The following is an 18,502-nucleotide window of genomic DNA, read 5'->3' as shown; positions in this document are numbered from 1 at the left end:
GTGGCCTCTTTCCCTTGTCTTCAATACCAGCAGTGTAGCATCTTCAAATCTCTCTCCATCTCTGATCCTCTGCTTCTCTCATCACATCTCCTCTGACTGTAACTCTCCTGCCTTCCTCTTACAAAGGCCATGTGATTCTATCAGACTCACCTGGATAATCCAGGATCATCTCCCTATCTCTAAATCCTTAGAGTAATCTTAGCTACAAAGTCCCTTTTGCCAAGTAAGGAACAAATTCACAGGTTTCAGGGCTTAGGATGCCGGCATCTTCGGAGAGGCATTCTTCTGCCACTTGCAGATGCCTTGCTCAGAGGGTCAATGCAACCAGTGAGTCCCACTCCACAGAGGAAGGAGCAGGAGGGGGATGAAGGAAGTTTCAAAGCATTTGACAAACACATGGCTATGTCAGGTATTTTTGTGTTGTTGCTGCGGCCTGAGTACGGACGGTTTTGAAAAGCTTATGTGATTCCATCATGCTCCAACATTTGAGAGATACTTTGACAGAGATATGCTAAGACCATATGCTGATGTAATTGAGGGTAAAATCTAGCCCTGTGATTCCTGGAGGTGATGGATCAAGAGCAGGGTGTCTTTACCCTGGGTGCACATTGCTATTAACTGGGAAGACGTTTTTTCAAAAAATGTTATTTTGAAATAAGAAAAGAGTGCAAAGATGGTACAGAAATGTCCTGGATACCCTTCACCAAGATTCCCTAATGTTGGCATCTTACATAACCCTGGGACATGTGTAAAAACTAAGAAATCAGCAATGGTACAGTACTATTAACTAAATGAAACATTTTATTCAGAACTTCCCAGATTTCCACCAGTGCCCCACTTTTTTTTCTGTCCCAGGATTCAGTCTAGCATCTCTCATTGCACTTGTCCTGTCTTCTTGGTTTCTTCCAATTTGCATTAGTTTCTTAGTCTTGCCTTGGTTTTTTTAAGATCTTGACATTATTGAAGGGTACGGATCAGGTGTTTGGTAGAATGTTCTTTATTTCAGTTTGTCTAATGGTTTTTCATAGACCTTGGCTATGGATTTTTGGGAAGAGTATCATGGGGGTGAGATGCTCTTATTATAGCATCACGGAAGGGGGTTCTGTGATCTCAGCATGACCCGTTACTGATGATGCTTACTTTGATCACTTGGTTAAAGTGGTGTCTGCCAGATTTCCCCACTGTAAAGTTACTGTTTGTCTTTTTCCACGTTCTATTCATTAGGAGTGGGTGGCTAAGTCCAGCCCACACTGTAGGAGATGGGGAGTGCCAGCTGTTTTTATTTCTATCATTTCAATTTGTTTCATCCTCATGGCTTTATTATCATCTCACTACTTCTCAGAGATATGGTTGTAATGAGCTAGACTTGCCCAAAGTTACTCAGCTATAAATGGTAAAGCTAGAATTTGAACTTATATCTGTCTGGCTTCAAAGGCCATGTTCTTTCCACTTCATGTTATTGTCACCAAGTAAAGAGGATCTCACAGTCTCCAAGGTGGAAGCTCCCTCTCAGCTTGTCTGGATGGTGTTTTTCAAATCCATCCTTGGAGTGTGACCCATCAGTGGGTCATGAGGTCAGTCTGTGGTGGCATTTTAAATAACAACATAAAGTAGAAGTGACTAGAACAGAGTAGAAAATAAGAGTACGTCATACAAGTAGAACATTTTTATCTCTATATCTTCTCTGTGCTTTGCTACCTTTATCCTTGTATGGAGATAAAAATAGCCCTCCCATAGGCTTGTTATGAGGATTGAATAGAATGATACACATAAAGTGCTTAGAAGAGAGGCTGGCTCATATTAAGTATTATATAAATATTAAGTATGTATGTATGTAAATGAGTCATGATGTAAAATGTATTTCTTATTGCAGACTGCAAACAAGATGTTTGAAAATACTGAACTCACATCTGTGGATGACGAGTTGGCAGATTTATGACCCCCAGCTTGCAGCCTATTTTTTTAAAATAAGGTTTTATTGGAACACAGCCACACTCATTGGTTTAGGTATTTTCTATGGTTACTTTCGGGGTATAGTGGCAGAGCTGGGTACTTGCAACAGAAACCCTGTGGTTCACCAAGCCTATCATATTTACTATCTGGCCCTCTAGACCAATGCTCCTGCCTGGAGATCATCTCATAATCTAGGGAATTTTGAACGCCTCTTCCTGGGCATGTGGTCTGGTCATGCCACTGTCCTTGCAGGCATGCTTGCTCTGCAGACCACTCCAGGCTCTGTGACTGCTGGGCACTTGGATCTCCAGAAGCTCATTACTCTTCTCTATTAAACTGATGCCTACATGGTGAAAGGCTAAAAACATGGTACTTTGGTTAGGGTCCCAGCAGGAAACAGATGGCCACTCAAAATTAAAATAATTGGTGAGGGCAGAGTGTGGGAAAGTAGCAGAGACCTCAAAGGCTCATAAAAGTTGAGCTTTTACTACCCTAGGCATAAGGAGATAAAGAGTGGGGGCAATGCCTGTACTGGAAGGAGAGAGTCACTTAGAGAGAACATCTTATGAGGACCAGTGACCTTTAGTCCAGGGACACAGAACCAGCTACAGGTGACCCTGGGGTGGGGATCCAGGAGAATAAATGCCTTGACCTAATTTTCCTCCATCTCTGATCTCCTATGGGGGACCTCATTGACCAAAGTGAGATGGAAACCAGAGGGTATGGGATCCATTGATGTGGCTCATACAGACCAGATTCCCAGGCCAGAGAAGGCTGAAAAGAGAAGGTTGGAGAAGGCTGGAAAGGGGATCTGGAATGGCAAATCTTAGATACCCAGCACACAGCATTGATTTAGGAAGCCAGATTTATTTACCTTTCCTAAGCTCCCCTAAACAAGGACTTTAGGGGAGATTGACATAGCTTTTCCCTTTTACTGCTTTTTCTTCTTAAATCTGTTAGCTTCCCGATAGCTATTGTGGGTTAATCTTCCTGGATCTTATCATCATGAGAGGGATGGAAGGTTATGAACAGAGACACAGATAAGCTACTGTGTGTGTGTGTGTGTGTGTGTGTGTGTGTGTGTGTCTGAGCCTAAGCAGAGTCTGATTAATATGTGGACTTTCATTAAAGTTCTTCCTCATGTCCCATCTTTTGATCTCAGAAAGGAGCTGTGTCCCATTCTTCTATGCAGTCCTGCTCATGTCCAGCAAATGTATAAGTCAACCTCCGGCCCCTTGGGAGAAAGAGCCAGGGGAAAAAAGACTACCTAGGCTGAGAAGTGTCCCCAAAGTTATCTGTTCCTTTGCCAGACCCCCTGCTAGTCCAGAATTCCTTGATTGGCACTTGATATCTTATAGACCCCCAAATCCTGCCACACAACTACAGCTTGTCCCCTGGAGGGGCTTTCCTGGCCAGTCCAGAATACCCAATTTATGAAAGATCATAAGCTCACACAGGGGAAGGGGCTGGCTTGGGCCACCACCTTGCAGCAGAGCTGGGGCAAGAATTCAGGATTGGAGACTCTTATTAGTTTCCATCTTTCTTTTACTGAAGATGAATGTTGAAGTCTTGGAACCCTGGGAATGAACCCGGAAAAATTCAAACTATGGTCGTCTTAGGCAAGTTTCCTTGTCCGGCTCAGCTGCTGAGACCACGCATCTGGACCCTCAGTGCCCCGGCAGCAGCTCTGTGCAGGCAGGATGAAGTACAGGCTTAGGTCAAGCAATCAGCAGTCAAAATCCACACTCCCACCCGTGAGTGGCTGTTCAACCTTGAACATGTTACTTTTCATGTTAATGAAACCTGGTTTTCTAGTCCTATAAATTTGGGGCTATCATCAACCATTAAGTTATATTAAACCCAACACTACACAGGCACGTACCTAGCAGTGTCCAAAGGCCCAAAAAATGACACTTTTTCATCTTTTCTCTTCCCTCCAATTAAAAGACTAGTGGAATATCCACAACTACTTTGACCAAAAGCCAGAAGCCAGCCAGTTTGAGTGTAGCTGTTACAGCTTTGCGTTCTAAACCTAAGAAATGGGGACCCCTCACATGAGAGTGGGGAGGCTTCTGGATGTGCTACAAATTCCATCTCATTTTCATAGACTCAAGTGTTAATTAATAAAATCTCAAGGTTCTCCTCCCTCTTTCCCCTCACATTTCTTCAGAGAAACGAAGAGTTCAAACTCACAGCCCAAGCGCTCAGGTTTTAAATTAGACAACTTTGTCCTGACAGGAACCAAGTCACAGCTGTCATACCTGATTACTTTTAGAGTTACTACTAAACCCTTTGTATGGCATGAGCTGCCACTGTTCAAGGCAAACAGAAAGACTTCACATTTTATCATGACAGCCCTGGAGCTATCCACCTCCCTATGTTCATTATTCTCAGCCTGTCTTTGGAAGGGATGAGGCGGCATCCTGACAATCGTATAGTGAGGAAAGCAGACCCCATGGCCTGTCACTACAGCCTAGGGATTTTAAGCCCCCAAAGTGCAGCAAAACCCACTGCCTCTAGAAAGCCAAGGAAAATTATTTCTGGGGGACATAGCTGCCTAATAGCCTTCTATGAATGAACCATCATCTTTCATGAGAGGCAACCATTGACCCTCAAGTAACCAACCAATAAGAACACCCGTACACAAATGCCCACAGGTGTTGGCTGGGATTGGCTGGCTTGTGGATGATGTCACAGTTTCCCTCCTCTGACTCAACAATGCCATCACCACTGAAAAGGCTGAGCCCTGACTGCAGCTCTTGCAGACAGAAAAATTCACCGCAAGCAGAGCACCTTCTAGATTGCTCCTGGAGTGTGGGGACAACAGTCTCTCCTGTTCAAGTTACTGAATCCAGAAAAAAGATGAACTTACGAACATGGGAAAAGAAATCCAGCTAAAGCCTAAGGCAAATGTCTCTTCTTACATCCACTTTTTGCTGAATTACAGAAACAAATTCAAGGAGCAGCAGCCAAATACCTACGTTGGCTTTAAAGAGTTCTCTAGAAAGTGTTCGGAAAAATGGAGATCCATCTCAAAGCATGAAAAGGCCAAATACGAAGCCCTGGCCAAACTCGACAAAGCCCGATACCAGGAAGAAATGATGAATTACGTTGGCAAGAGGAAGAAACGGAGAAAGCGGGATCCCCAGGCACCCAGACGGCCTCCATCATCCTTCCTACTCTTCTGCCAAGACCACTATGCTCAGCTGAAGAGGGAGAACCCGAGCTGGTCGGTGGTGCAGGTGGCCAAGGCCACAGGGAAGATGTGGTCAGCAACGACAGACCTGGAGAAGCACCCTTATGAGCAGAGAGCGGCTCTCCTGAGAGCTAAGTACTTCGAGGAACTTGAACTCTACCGTAAACAATGTAAACAATGTAATGCCAGGAAGAAGTACCGAATGTCAGCTAGAAACCGGTGCAGAGGGAAAAGAGGCAGGCAGAGCTGATAGATCCAGTTTGAAAAAATAAAATGCCATTCAATCATATTTCCTGTTCCTGGTCTCACATGTGGCATTAGAGTAGCTGTGACTGACGCTTTGTGGAGGAGGGAGTGGCTTGGTAGAGAGAGATTGGGGCAGGGAAACTGATCCTGAGGAGAGGAAGGGAGAGAAGGGGAAGGGAGAGGAGGAGAAGGGAAAGGAGGGGAAGGGAGGAGAAGGGAAGGGAGGGGAAGGGAGGGAGAAGGAGTGGGATGGAGGGAGAGAAGGGAGAGGAGGGGGAGGGAGAGGATGGGGAGAGAGAAGGAGAAGAGGGGAAGGAGAGGGAGGGAAGAGAAAGGACGGGAATGGAGGGGAGGGAAAGGGAGGGAAGGGCTAGCTTTGAGAGAAGTGTCAGCAGTAAACTAAAGGTGTGACTGGGAAGACTGCCAGGGCTAGAAGGCCTAGAGTTCAAGCTCCCACTTCAGGCCCCAGGAGAAACATATGATATCTGAGTTGAGATAGGCCTGAGGGGACCCAGGATTTCCAGCAACACTTAGATATGCTCAGTGGGGCCAGGGTGAGCCCCAGGGGTGTTCCTTAATCAGGAGGAGGCAAGGGGCAGATTTTACAAAAAAAAAAAAAAGCAAAAAAAAGCAGGGGGCTGGGGACCAGAGCAGTTGTTTTTCAGTGGATAGAGGTATAATATGTGGCATCCACTCCTCTTCCTCTTGTTCACAACACCCTGACTCCCTTTTGTGACCAAGGCTGATCAGAGGGCAGGATCGCCTTGGCCACAGTCATTGGCTCAGTGGTGGGCATGTGACCCAAGTTGGTCCTATCAGTGTGGATCTCTGGGCCTGTGTAAGGAGTCCTGGGGGACACTGCAGTCCAGGGAATGTGGACAGCCATTTGCCATCTCATAGGGCCCAAGAAGGAGGCCGAGATGGTAGAATCCCTGTGGCATCTGAAGAGTCTCCGAAACTTTTCATTGAAGATGAACAACACATTGCATTTTTTCCCTGAGATGGTTTGACTTAGGTTTTTTGTCTACTTCACTATAATTTGACACAAATGGGATTGTGCTCTAAGTGTCTGTCCGGTAACTAGATTTTTCAGGCAAGAATATACTGTGGGCAACATTCCATACCAATCAATAAAGACTGAAATGGAATATTTTGAAATGGTTCTTCTGGCTTCTTGACATCAAAAATACTGGGCCAAAATGCAAAGCTGCTTTTTTTGTCACCAGTTTATACATGCAACAGACCTCCCTAACTCCACCTCTAAGGACCCCTATTCCATGATAGAGGGACCTACACTTTCTATTCGACTGTGCTGAAAAGTAAAAATACATATTTTTGAACAGTCTTTTAGAACTGCATGAGCCTTTAGGGGATGAGAGGTAATACAGTGATTTAGAAATTCAGGGTCTGGAAGCAAACAGGTCATTTGCGGAGGATTTTCATGTGCCAGGCCCTGTGCTGGGTATGGAGAGGCACATTACACACTACTGTTAAGTTCCCACCCTATACAAACTTTCCTTCTGACAAGAGAGATGGACTTGGGCGTAAATTGCAGCACTGCAAAGCAAGATGATGAAAGTGAATATGGAAAGTAATAGGGGAGGGACTGGGGACCACCCACCAAGCCTATGCTGCAGTCTTCATGAAGGAAGCAGCCTTATTCCACTTGACAACTTTGTAGGCATGCTGGCAAAATTCCCATTCCCCATTCCCCACAGCTGCTATTCCAACTTGGCTCTGCTTCCCTTCCAGCCCAACCTCCACCCTCTCAGGAGACGCCCTCATTTTCTGCTTCATTGAGAAAATAGAGATCCTCAGATATAAATGCTCTCAGCTTCCTTCATTCTGGAAATGTAATCCATATCCATCCTTTCCTCTTGGTCTCGCCCCTCACGGAGAGCTAACCCCCTCCTGCTCTTGCTGCCCCCTCCCCGCCTCCCTGGGGCCCTTGCTCCTTACTGTAAGGGTGCTGGCCCTCCAGCGTGTACACTCATACAAGTTCACTTGATGCTATGATATGGTGGTCCCCATCTTAATGTTGGCAGGACTTAGGGCAAGTTCTCATTCCTCTGAGCCTCATGTTCTTATCTGTTCAAGGAGGATAATGCCTGCCTTACAGGCTGTTTTAGCAGTTAACTGAGGTAATACATGTAAAAGTACTTGGCATAGTCCTAAACCTAATAGGTAATGTAGCGGATATACTCTAGGGTGGCTGTTCCATAATCCTTTCCCCCTTTCCTGGTGTTCACACCCTTGTATAATCCCCTCCTATTAAGTGTGGGCTGGACATGTGACTTTCTTCTAACCAATAGAATGTGGCAAAGGAGATGGAATGTCACTTCTGTGATTACATAATGATAAATAATACTACATATTGCTAGCCACTGCTCTAGGGATTCTCCTTGCTGCTTGATAAAATAAGTGGTCAAGTTTGAGAAGCCCACGTGGCAAGGAATGACAAGGAATTGTGGGAAATGTCTAGAAGCTGAGGGTGGCCTCAGACCATCAGCCAGTGAGAAACAGAAGTTCTCAGTCCAGCAACCACAAGGAACTTAATACTGCAGCAGCCACACAAGTGGGGAGGTGAATCCTTCCCCAGTCAAGCCACCAGAGGAGAACTTGGCCTTGGCTGACCAAGGTCTCAAGCAATGCACCCAGCTAAACTGTTACTGAACTCCTAACCCCACAGAAACTGTACAAATGTAAGTTTAAAACTATAAATGTTTAAACCATATGAGTGTATTTTGTTTTAAGCCACTAAGTCTGTGGTAATTTGTTATACAGCAATAGAGAATACATTACTCAATAAATGCCCTCTTCCTTATAATTCTAGAAGAGTCTGTCTTTAATCTTGTTTCTATCTCCAGCCTCTACCTTCCCCATTTAATTTCCTTTCCTTTGTTACCAATATCTTGAAGGTGGAGGGCCACCTCCTACCCTCCAGTGCTAATTAGATCCTGACTTGTATTACCCTGTAGTGGTTCCAGTTGGGTTGTCTTGTTTCCAACCTGAAATGTGGGCTCTTGGTGGGCAGCAGCTGTGTGATGTACCACACTCCTCTCTGGGAAGAGGGCCCCCACACAGCTAGGCCCCAGCCCTCATGCCACCCCTTTCTGATTTCCTGTGTGATTAATTATGTGAATGTGGGTGGCCAAGTCAGAGTTGACAACAGTTTGCAGTTCCCCTGCTGAAAACTAACTCCATTAACAGTCCTTTATTAAAAAGACAACAGGAGGGTCTGAATCTGCTGGTTTCTAATGACTGTAATGTAATGACAGTGGAAAGAGAGGGAGGGAAGGAGGAGGAGAAGTTGGGGGAGCCTGGACCTAAGATAACGGGTAAGAGAAAAAGTAGGCAGACAATCTGGTGTGGTGCCAGCATTCCAGGCCCACTCAACTGGCCTCAGGTGCTCCTGTCCTTGAGAAGAGGAAGGCAGGCCCATCACCATCTTGATGACTGAATCACTCAACTCTGATCCTTCTCTCCTCAACCCTTTTCCTGTGTTCATGTAGTCATTAATTTACTTACTCATTAATTCAACAGATATTTAAGTAAATCTTATGCCTGCAATATAACAGCAACTATTCTGGTGCTGGGAATACAACAAGGTCCCTCATGTCTCACATTCTGGTGAGGAGAGACAGAGAATTAAAAAAAAAAAACAAATAGGCCAGGCACGGTGGCTCACACCTATTAATCCTAGCACTTTGGGAGGCCGAGGTGGGTGGATCATGAGGTCAGAAGTTCGAGACCAGCCTGATCAACGTGGTGAAACCCCATGTCTACTAAAAATGTAATAATTAGCCAGGTATGGTGGCACGTGCCTGTAATCTCAGCTACTCAGGAGGCTAAGGCAGGAGAATTGCTTGAACCCAAGGGGCGGAGGTTGCAGTGAGCCGAGATCGTACGATTGCACTCTGGCCTGGACGACAGAGTGAGACTCCATCTTAACAAACAAACAACACAAATAAATATATCGGATCAGTTTTTGATAGTGTCAAGTACTCACTAGAAAACAAACGTGGGTAATGAGATAAATGATGATGCATAGGATAGAGGGCACTTGAAATGGGTGGTCAGAAGATTTCTGTGGAGCTGGCATTTGGTTTTGGATTTAAAGGGCAAGAAGGAGCCATACAAGCCAACGTGTGCGAGAAGAGTCCTCCAAGCAACAGGGAAGCAAGTGCAAAGGTCCTTGCAGAAGGGAGCTTGGCATATTAGAGGGACAGAGGGAGGCCAGAGCGACTGGAGGTGTGAACAAATGGGTGAGACATGGTTGGAAGGGTGAAGGCCTTGGCAAGGGGTTTATGTGGAAATCTAAGCATAACTGAGAGCCACAGAGAGATTTCAGTAGTGGAGAGCCACATGCTTCCATCTTTGACTTTGTGTTGCTGATCATTCTAGAGTCTTCAGGGACTATCAAGTGCCAACAAAGGGATTAACCCCTTGCCCCTCTATAGGACTGCAGAAAGAAGACACCAAATCCATGGCATTTTTTTCCTTAGGAAAGAAGGGAGATAATGAGAAGCCTCCACTTGGTATTACTCGGAGCAGCTGGAAGCTAAAAACCAAACGTGGGAACTGTGAATCCTCTCTCTGGGATATGTTTTCTTAGGAAGTGGAGGAAATGGGTGGGCATGGGTGGCAAAATATTCCAGGGGAATACTTCTTCCTGGGCCTTGTGGGGAACAATTCCCAACAGGCCAGTGGTTCTCAGCTTTAAGCCAGTGTTAGAATCATCTGCAGGGCTTTATTAAAACACAGAGTGCCGGGCCTCACCCCCAGAGTTTGATTTAGCATTTCTGGGAGTTGGATCTATAATTTGCATTTCTGAAAGTTCCCAGGTGATACTGATGCTCCTGGACCCAGGACCACAGACAAATTCTCATTCACTCTGTGTAAGAGGCATGGCTCATCTGGTGGGTTTGGGAGGAGGAGCGGACCATGCTCAGTTAGCCCTCCCCACTCTCCCTTTCTCTCTCTCCCCATCTGCCTAGCTGCAGAGCATATTCAGACAGCTCTCCAATCAGTTCATCAGTAATAAAGGTGACATGCTGATCCTCGTCTGCTCTTCTCTTGCATCTGTCAATTGATTCTGCACTTGAGGGGGGAATAAGTATATTTATTTATTGGGTTTCCCTCAAATTCCAACAGAGAAGTTGATATCAGTTGCAAAACAATCAACTGGCATCTGGGCCACACAGCAGCATAGGAATCTTGGTTTCAGCCTCCCCTAAAACGTCAATTATTTGGGGGCAAAAAATGTCCAGTTCCTGGGCCTTTAAGATAGGAAATCAGGTCTGTGGATGGGGCGAGGTCACCAGGATGAGGTCACAAAGGCATTGATGCCCCTTTGTCCTATCATGTGACCACTTGTCACATTTCCACTAAACAGTATCTGCCCCACAGGTGTGCTAGGGACTGAATGAAATGCCTGGGACATCACCATAAGTGGTGTCTGATGCTAAGGAGTGCCCTAGGAATGGGGGTGCCTGCCCAGTCTCTAAAGGATGGGTTCAAAAGGCAAGAGCAACACACAAAAAGATAGTTTCAAGCAGGAGAAATAGTTTGGCCAAAGGCCCAAAGGGGATACGACCCTTCAGGCTGGCCTTGGTCACTGGGTTGGATTACCAATGACACAATGAACATTTCGTTATGAGGCCATCCCTTGAAGCAATTGCGTTGCAACAGCTCTCCCTACCCAGTGCTCCATTTCTAATGCTTTCTCTGCTCTGGCTGCTGGGTGACATTTCTATTTCTCCTCTTCAACGGTGAAATATTTCAGTGGTTGTCCATCACTTATGGGAGTCTGACATGGCATAATCAGGCCACTGGGGCCTTGCTAGTTGTGCTGTCCCTGATACTCACCGTGGAAGGCAGTTTCTGAAATGGCTCCCAGTGATCCCCAACTCCTGAAATTCATACTCTGTGTAATCCCCTCCCTTTGAGTGTGGGCCAGACCTGGTGGCCAGAGTGATAGGATTTCACTTCTGATGTTAGGCTGTGAAAGGCTGTGACCGTTGTCTCTGGCTCTTCTGTATCACTTGAAGCAAACTGACATGCTGAAAGCTGCCCTATGGAGAGGCTCATGTGGCAAGGAACAGAGGGTGGCTTCTGGCCAACACCCAGTAAGGAACTCAGGCCCTCAGTCAAACAGCCTGCAAGGAACTGAACCCTGCCGATAACCATGAGTAAGCCTGGAAGTGGACCACTCCTCTGCTGAATTTTTGAGATGCCTGCAGCACCAGTGGACACCTTATCTGTAGCCTTGTCACAGACTCAGCTAAACTATACCTGATTCTTGACCCATAGAAACTAATAGGTGTTTCATGGCACTAAGGCTTCCGATAATTTGTTACAAACTGAAATGATGAGTACAGATTTTGGCATCAAGAGAAGGATAGTGTCGTGACATATACCTAAAAATGTGAGATAGCTTTGGAACCAGGCAGTGGGACAGAGGTGAGGAGTATTCTGAGGAGCTTGTTAGAGAAATCTTCAATTGCCTCAAAGACAACTGAAGATACTATAGAAATCTGGACTTTGAGGATACAGCTGGTGGAGGCTTAAAAGAAGTGATGAACAGATTATTGGAAACTGGAATGTCTTTGTCCATTTTCTATTGTCTGTAACAGAATATCTGAAGCTGGGTAATTTGTAAAGAAAAGAAATTTATTTCTGACAGTTACCAGTTACAGAGGCTGAGGAGTCCAAGGTCAAAGGGCTGCATCTGGTTAGAGCCTTCTTATTGGTGAGGACTGCCTAAAGAGAGGACTGTGCATGTTGATGTGCCTGCTTAGGTCTCTCTTCTTCCTTCTTTTTGTTTTTGAGATGGAGTCTCGCTCTGTTGCCCAGGCTGGAGTATAGAAGCGTGATCTCAGCTCACTACAGCCTTCACCTCCTGGGTTCAAGTGATTCTCCTGCCTCAGCCTCACAAGTAGCTGAGACTATAGGCATGTGCTACCACACCTGGCTAATTTTTGTATTTTTCATTGAGATGAGGTTTCACCATGTTGGCCAGGCTGGGCTCGAACTCCCAACCTCAAGTGATCCACCCGCCTTGGCCTCCCAAATTGCTGGGATTACAGCACAGCCACCATGCCTGACCTCTTCCTGTTCTTATAAAGCCACCAGTTCCACTCCTGTGATAACCCATAAATCCATGGATGGATTAACCCATTCACGAAGACAGGGGTCTCACGATCCAATCACCTCTTTAAGTCCCCACCTTTCAACACTACCACATTGGGGATTAATTTTCCAGCACATGACATTTGGGGGACCCATGCAAACTGTATTATGGAGGAAAGACATCCTTGTTAGGTAGTGGTAGAAAGCTTAGTGCCACTATTGTCTGCAGTTACATGGAAAGCAAAATATGTACCTAATAAACCTAGTGATTTAGCTATGGAGATGTCCAGGCAAAGTGCTGAAAATAATTTCTTCTTACCCCTTATGTGAGAAGAGAGAGAAGAAAAGTGAGCCAGGACCTGATAGTTTTGAAAATTCTCAGTCTCCCAAGTCAGCAAAACGTACTAAAATTAAGAAATGGCTTTTGAGCAGCACTGTCAAGAAAAGGTGGTCTGAGATAAAGCTGAGGGTGTGGCTGTGGAGCCTTTGGTTAAGACCTCAGAAAGATCAAAAGATCATGGTATTATTCAGTCATACAAAGGCCCTTTAAAGAGATTAGGGTAGGCCTCACAGATCCTCCAGATCAAATAACAGGGACTCTAGGAAGCGAAACACCTGTCCCTTGGCCATCTTTTCAAGAGGTTCAGGTTGAAAAGTGTTTAGTCCTCAAAGAAATTTGTGGGTTTGGCTTTTGTGTAATAGAGGGAATCTCAGTGCAATTTATAGAAGAACCAAAAAGTTTTTGAGAAAACCTATAAGAAGAAACACAGCTGGGACAGAAACGAACAGAGACATAACAAAATAAAATGAGACCATTGGACCCCTAAAATTCGCAGCAGGAAACAGACTGAGAAAACAAGTCAGCTTTAAACACAGGCTTCCGTTCATGAAAAAGGAAGGATTACTCAGAAGGAAGAACTAAGAGCTTAGAAGGTGGAGCTAAGAGTCATGGAGAATTATCCCCAGGCTTTGAAACCTAACCAAGAAACTTCTAGTCTTTTCCTGGCTGGATTTCAAAATTGTTATGGACCAGTGACGCCTTTGTACCTCACATTTTCTTCCCTTTGAGTAGCAGTGTTTATAGTCATTGCTCTATGCCTAACCTGCCATTGTATGTTGGGCATATAGGGGGCAGATAATTTATCTCGTTAGCTTTTCAAATCACCAAATCTGTAATAACAGTATTCTAGAACTTGTACTTAAGGAATTATACCCAAGAGCCTCATCCACACCTGCACCTGATTTAGATGATGAGATCCTGGACTTTCAGTTGGTGCTCTCATGGGAGGAGATGTTTAGAGACCTTGAGAAGGAGTGATTATATTTTGTGTGTGGAAGGGACATATATTTTGCATGTGGAAGGGACAGGAATCATCGGAGAGCCAGAGGGTAGACTGTGATAGGCAGCTTCAGAAATGACTCTAAGTGTTCTTTCTCTTCTGGTATTCACGTCCTTGGTGCAATCCCCTCCCTTTGTGTGTGGGCTGGACCTAGTGATTTGCCTCTAAAGAATAGAATACAGAAAAAGTGATGGAATGTCACTTCTCATATCAGGTTATAAAAGACTGTCACTTCTGTCTTATCCTGTCTCTCTGGCTCTACTCTCTGGCTTGCTCTGATGAAGCAGCTGTGTTGAAAGCTTCCCTTTGGAGAGGAACTGAGGGCTGTCTCTGGCCAATAGCATGGAGGAATCCAGCAGACAATTATGTGAAGAAACTTGGAAGCTTGTCCTCCCCTCCAGTTGAGCTTTGAGCTGACTGCCACCCTATTGGACACCTTGATTGAAGCCTTATGAGAAATCCTAAGCCAGAGAACCCAATTAAGCCACACTTACATTCCTAACACACAGAAAATATGAGCTAATAAATGTTGTTTCAAGCCACTAAGCTTTGGAGTAATATGTGACACAGCAACAGACACGTAATGCACCTGCCCTAAGGTCCTGCTACACTGCATTTTCCCCAGAAACACTACACTCTCTCCCTCTCCCCAGGGCCTTTGCACATACTTCTCATGGCTGGGATCATCTCTCCTACCTTTTAGGTCTGGTAGACTTCAACCTGTTCTACAGGACTTAGGTCAGGTATCCCTTCCTCTAGGAAGCTGTCTTTGATGCTCCAACTCCCTTTTGTGTTCCCATAATAGCTTATGTAAGTCCATACAATGCTATCCCAATGCACAACACATTATAGCAACTGTCCCCCCAAGTGGTAGAGAAGGGAAGGGATCTTGCCTTATTTATCCCAGTGCTCTAAAATCTAACACAATGCTTCACATGGAGCAGAATGATAATAGCACACTTTTATTGAGTGCCTGCATCATACCTGGTAAGAAATAATTCAATGCAGGATTTGGGCTTGTGTTAGATGATTTGGGTACTGTTTGAAGTCATTTAATGCAATTATTTTACTCAAGAAAAACATTCAGTGAGAGCAGTACTTTAAACACCCCATTTTACAGACAACTTGAAGAGCAGGTTAGGTGCTCAGTTCATGCTTGATTGAAAATGAACAACTGAATCATGAGAAGCATGTTGTTTCTTCTGTCCTGTGTCTCCCTTCTATCAGAAACTCTTTGCAAATACCAGAGTTGGGCCAGAAGGCCTCCTGGGCATCTGGATATCCACTTTGTGCTTGACTGGTTATACTACGTAGTTTGGTATTTCCAGATAAATACCTGGATCTATCCCTGGGTGTCTCAAAGGGAGGGCCTGGTTAGCACCCAGAGAGTTTGATGGGCACCAGAAACCACATCTCCAGCTCTTTGCCCACAGCTGTGCCTCTGGCTCCCAGATAGAATCAGCATTTTCCTCTCCCCACACCCTGTCATTGTAAACCATGTAAATTCCTCGATACCCATGTTATAATGAACAGATGCGGCTCTGTATTTTTAATGTATTATCTGCAATTAGCAGCAGTGGGCATGGAAGAACTCTGTGGTCCCTGGGGCTGTCCCTCGCTGATGCAGGTGCGAGTACATTTGCGATAAAGAATCTGGCCAGGCTCCTCTGGCCTTCACAGCCCTGGCAAGTGGGTAAGGGAACTTCCATGTGCAAAGTATCTACTCTGCCAGGAAGTGGGAAAGGGCTGCCAAGGCCTGATCATCAGTCCACTTCTCATCTAGCCCCGCCTCCCACCCATCTATGCTGTCGAAATACCCAGAGAGGATGTCCTTCATTGGGATCCCAAAGACAGGGCAGACAACAGCCTCCAATGTCATGGGCAAAACAGATTTTTCTAGGTTTGAGGTCTGCAGTGTAAAGATCTGTGAAATGCAAAAAGAGAATGCTTCAGTGCCCAGGGCAAACAAGGGGGTGGGGGGGAATGCATGGACTTTAGAAAAGAAGGGGGCTGGTGAGTGAGAGCGAACGTATGCTCCTTAGCTCTGTCCAAAGAGGAAGGGCATTTCTTACAATAAACGTCATGCTCATGACTGACATGTATTGGGTGTTTACTATCGACTAGGCCCTATTTCTAAGTGTTCTCCAGGCATCATCACATATAATTCTAGAGGCAGTGTCAGCCCTCGGCCAATGACCACCATGGACCTCCCTGTAGCTGAACAAAGTTGGGCTTGCTGACTGGTGGCAGTGAGGGAGAATGCACACCACAGGGGGCTGTGCAGTGTCTCAGAAGGTAAGAAATAATTCACTGTAGGATTCGGGCTTGTGTTAGTTGTCGGGGGGAGGGTTCAAGGAAGCAGAGCTTTGCCCTGGATTGGAGACTGTCTGGAGGTAGGTATAATTCTCTGGTTGGGTACTTCATAAATTTTATTTACAAGGCAGGAGGAATGAAGGAAGATGAGAGTTGTAATTGGTAAAGAAGCAGCCATCACTCACATCAGTCAAGAGGTGGAGGGAGAGGGACTGTTAGGTCATCTTTGCATTTTGAATAATGTTCTTGTTTTTGTCTGAGTTCATGCTGCTGAAATGGTCTTGTTTTTGTCTTAATATATCAGGGTCCTAGAGTGGCCTTGTCCGGCATTGACATTCAGTGAAATTGTTTACGGTCAACAGGAGAACCCCAAGGTCTAGGTGTGGGTGCCAGGCCAGCTCTCGGCAGCACAAAGCCTTACTGATATTGCCAGGCCAGCTTCCAGCCATCAGGGGCTGCTGTTCTCCTTCTCAGCAGGCTCTGTTACTATGCCAGTTTACAGAAATAAAGAAATTGAGGCAAAAACAGATGAACTGGTCTTAGTTGTCTCATAGCTGGGAAGTAGCAGGGATCCCAGAGTCCCTGAAAGTCAAGTGAGCATCAAGAGACAATAGAGGGAACTAAAGGGGAGAGTTTGTAATTACAGGAAGCCAGGCTGACCATGAGGGGAACTGGTCAAGAGACAAAACACAGGGTTTGTAGTCAGAGATGTCCGCCTTGGGAATCTGTCATTGCCACCTACTAGCCACAATTGCCTGGGCAATTTGTCGAACATGAGAAATTCACTTTATTCTTATGTATAATGGCAACACCAAAAGCTGTTTCTCAGGGTCATATGGGAATAGAATGAGAAGACATGGCATAAAGCACTTATGTACCACTTGGGACATAGATGCTACCCTGAGCATTTACTGCACGCCAGACACTTTTCTAAGTCCCTTGCATGTATTTACTGTCTATTACAGCAACCCTTTATAACCTGTGGCTTGCAGGTGAGAAATTGGAGACACAGAGAGGTTAGGCAACTTGCTGGAGGTCACACAACTATCAAGTAGCAGAACTCAGGCATCCTGGCTGCAGCACCCTCACTCTACCATGTGTCACAGTAGCTGTGGGGTCATTGCTCCTTCTCCTCTCTCAGTGCTCCAGATCATGAGCTTCAAGACCCTAGTCATATTCTGATGGTGATTTAATGCCCTGGAACTCTCAAGGCCCCAGACTTTTGCTTGCGAATGGGTCTAAGCTGCTTGCTTGGCTCTGGTCCGGAGAGCATTCATTTCCTTTTAGAAGGTCAAAACATTCTTGGCATGACAGATAATATAGATTCAGATTGCTGCAGTCCATAGATCAAATAAAACATAGTATTGCCTTATTAGTATTTCTACACTTTTCAGTAAGTAGTAGAGTCAGAGAAAAACCCTGAGAAATGAGTATAAACTAAAGAGGGTAGAAGAATGACTCAATGCTGCAGCACAAGCCCTCTTTTGGCAAGATTGATGTGTGGGCAGAAGGCAAATGGCTGCTGAGAGGAAATGGGCCAGACTTGGCCAGTCTTCTTCTATCCTGTAATGGCAGAAAGCTGTTCAGGATGGCTATGGCGCACAGCCCAGGGCTGACTCAGCATTGCCTCTCCCTAACCTGTTGAGTGGGTTTATAGGCTGTGTCACAAGTTCTGGGAGAATGAAAGGCCAGGATTCTTGGGCCCGGTGTTTCTGATAACAGAGGTCCTGTGTGCCATGACCCCCTCCAGTCCTTGTCCCACTGGACTTGTCCCCCTTGTCGCACTGGGGGAGATGAGGGCCTGGAACTCACAGCAAAATTCTCTCTATGGCTTGATGCAATCCCAGATCCTCACCATCAACCTTTGTAAGGCTCATCTGTTCTTAATTATATCTCCAAATCCCAAGGCATTTACAACTCTGAGAATTTGGGAAATTTAGCTGCTTAGAGGATTCGTAATAATCACAAAATCCCTGGTATTTACAGAGCTCCCTTTTGCAGACTGTGAAAGGCAGATAGACAATACTGTAGTGGTGAAGACACCCTGAAATTGCTCTCAAGTTCTCTTCACTGAATGCCAGGACCTTAGTCTGTATTATTTTGTGTACCTCAAGGGGGCAAATTGAAAAGAATACTTTTCCCCATTACTTTCTGAGAGAGACCAAAGAGAAGAGAGAGGTTAATTTAATGCAGAAAATACCCTGAGGGTTGCTGCCAAGCCCCTGCCCTCTTCTCAGGATTGCGCTGCTGAAGGGAGGGGTTCCTGTAGCTATACTGGTACGAGCTGAGCTTGCCCCTTTCTAGCTGCAGCTGACTGGACAAG

The 18,502-nt window shown here is 45.5% G+C and overlaps 2 protein-coding genes across 2 annotated transcripts in view; one reads left to right on the top strand and one right to left on the bottom strand.

Moving 5' to 3' along the window:
- The window catches only part of CSMD2 (CUB and Sushi multiple domains 2), a 602,688-nt gene that overhangs the window by 331,982 nt on the left and 252,204 nt on the right, over window positions 1-18,502 (bottom strand). The window lies entirely within an intron of this gene.
- HMGB4 (high mobility group box 4) lies at window positions 3,686-5,438 on the top strand. Its single transcript, XM_033227192.1, has one exon. It carries the CDS (start codon window positions 4,830-4,832, stop codon window positions 5,397-5,399), a length of 570 nt encoding a protein of 189 aa, XP_033083083.1. The 5' UTR covers window positions 3,686-4,829; the 3' UTR covers window positions 5,400-5,438.

Source organism: Trachypithecus francoisi, unplaced genomic scaffold (genome assembly GCF_009764315.1).
Source record: "Trachypithecus francoisi isolate TF-2019V2 unplaced genomic scaffold, Tfra_2.0 Lachesis_group12, whole genome shotgun sequence".
NCBI classification, from domain to species: domain Eukaryota; kingdom Metazoa; phylum Chordata; class Mammalia; order Primates; family Cercopithecidae; genus Trachypithecus; species Trachypithecus francoisi.
The sequence above is the reverse complement of the archived record's forward strand: the minus strand, read 5'-3'. Positions and strand labels throughout refer to the sequence as shown.

Bases quoted from the DNA above. Each gene is read 5' to 3' on its own strand.
- HMGB4 (XM_033227192.1), top strand. From the start codon at position 4,830: ATGGGAAAAGAAATCCAGCTAAAGCCTAAGGCAAATGTCTCTTCTTAC.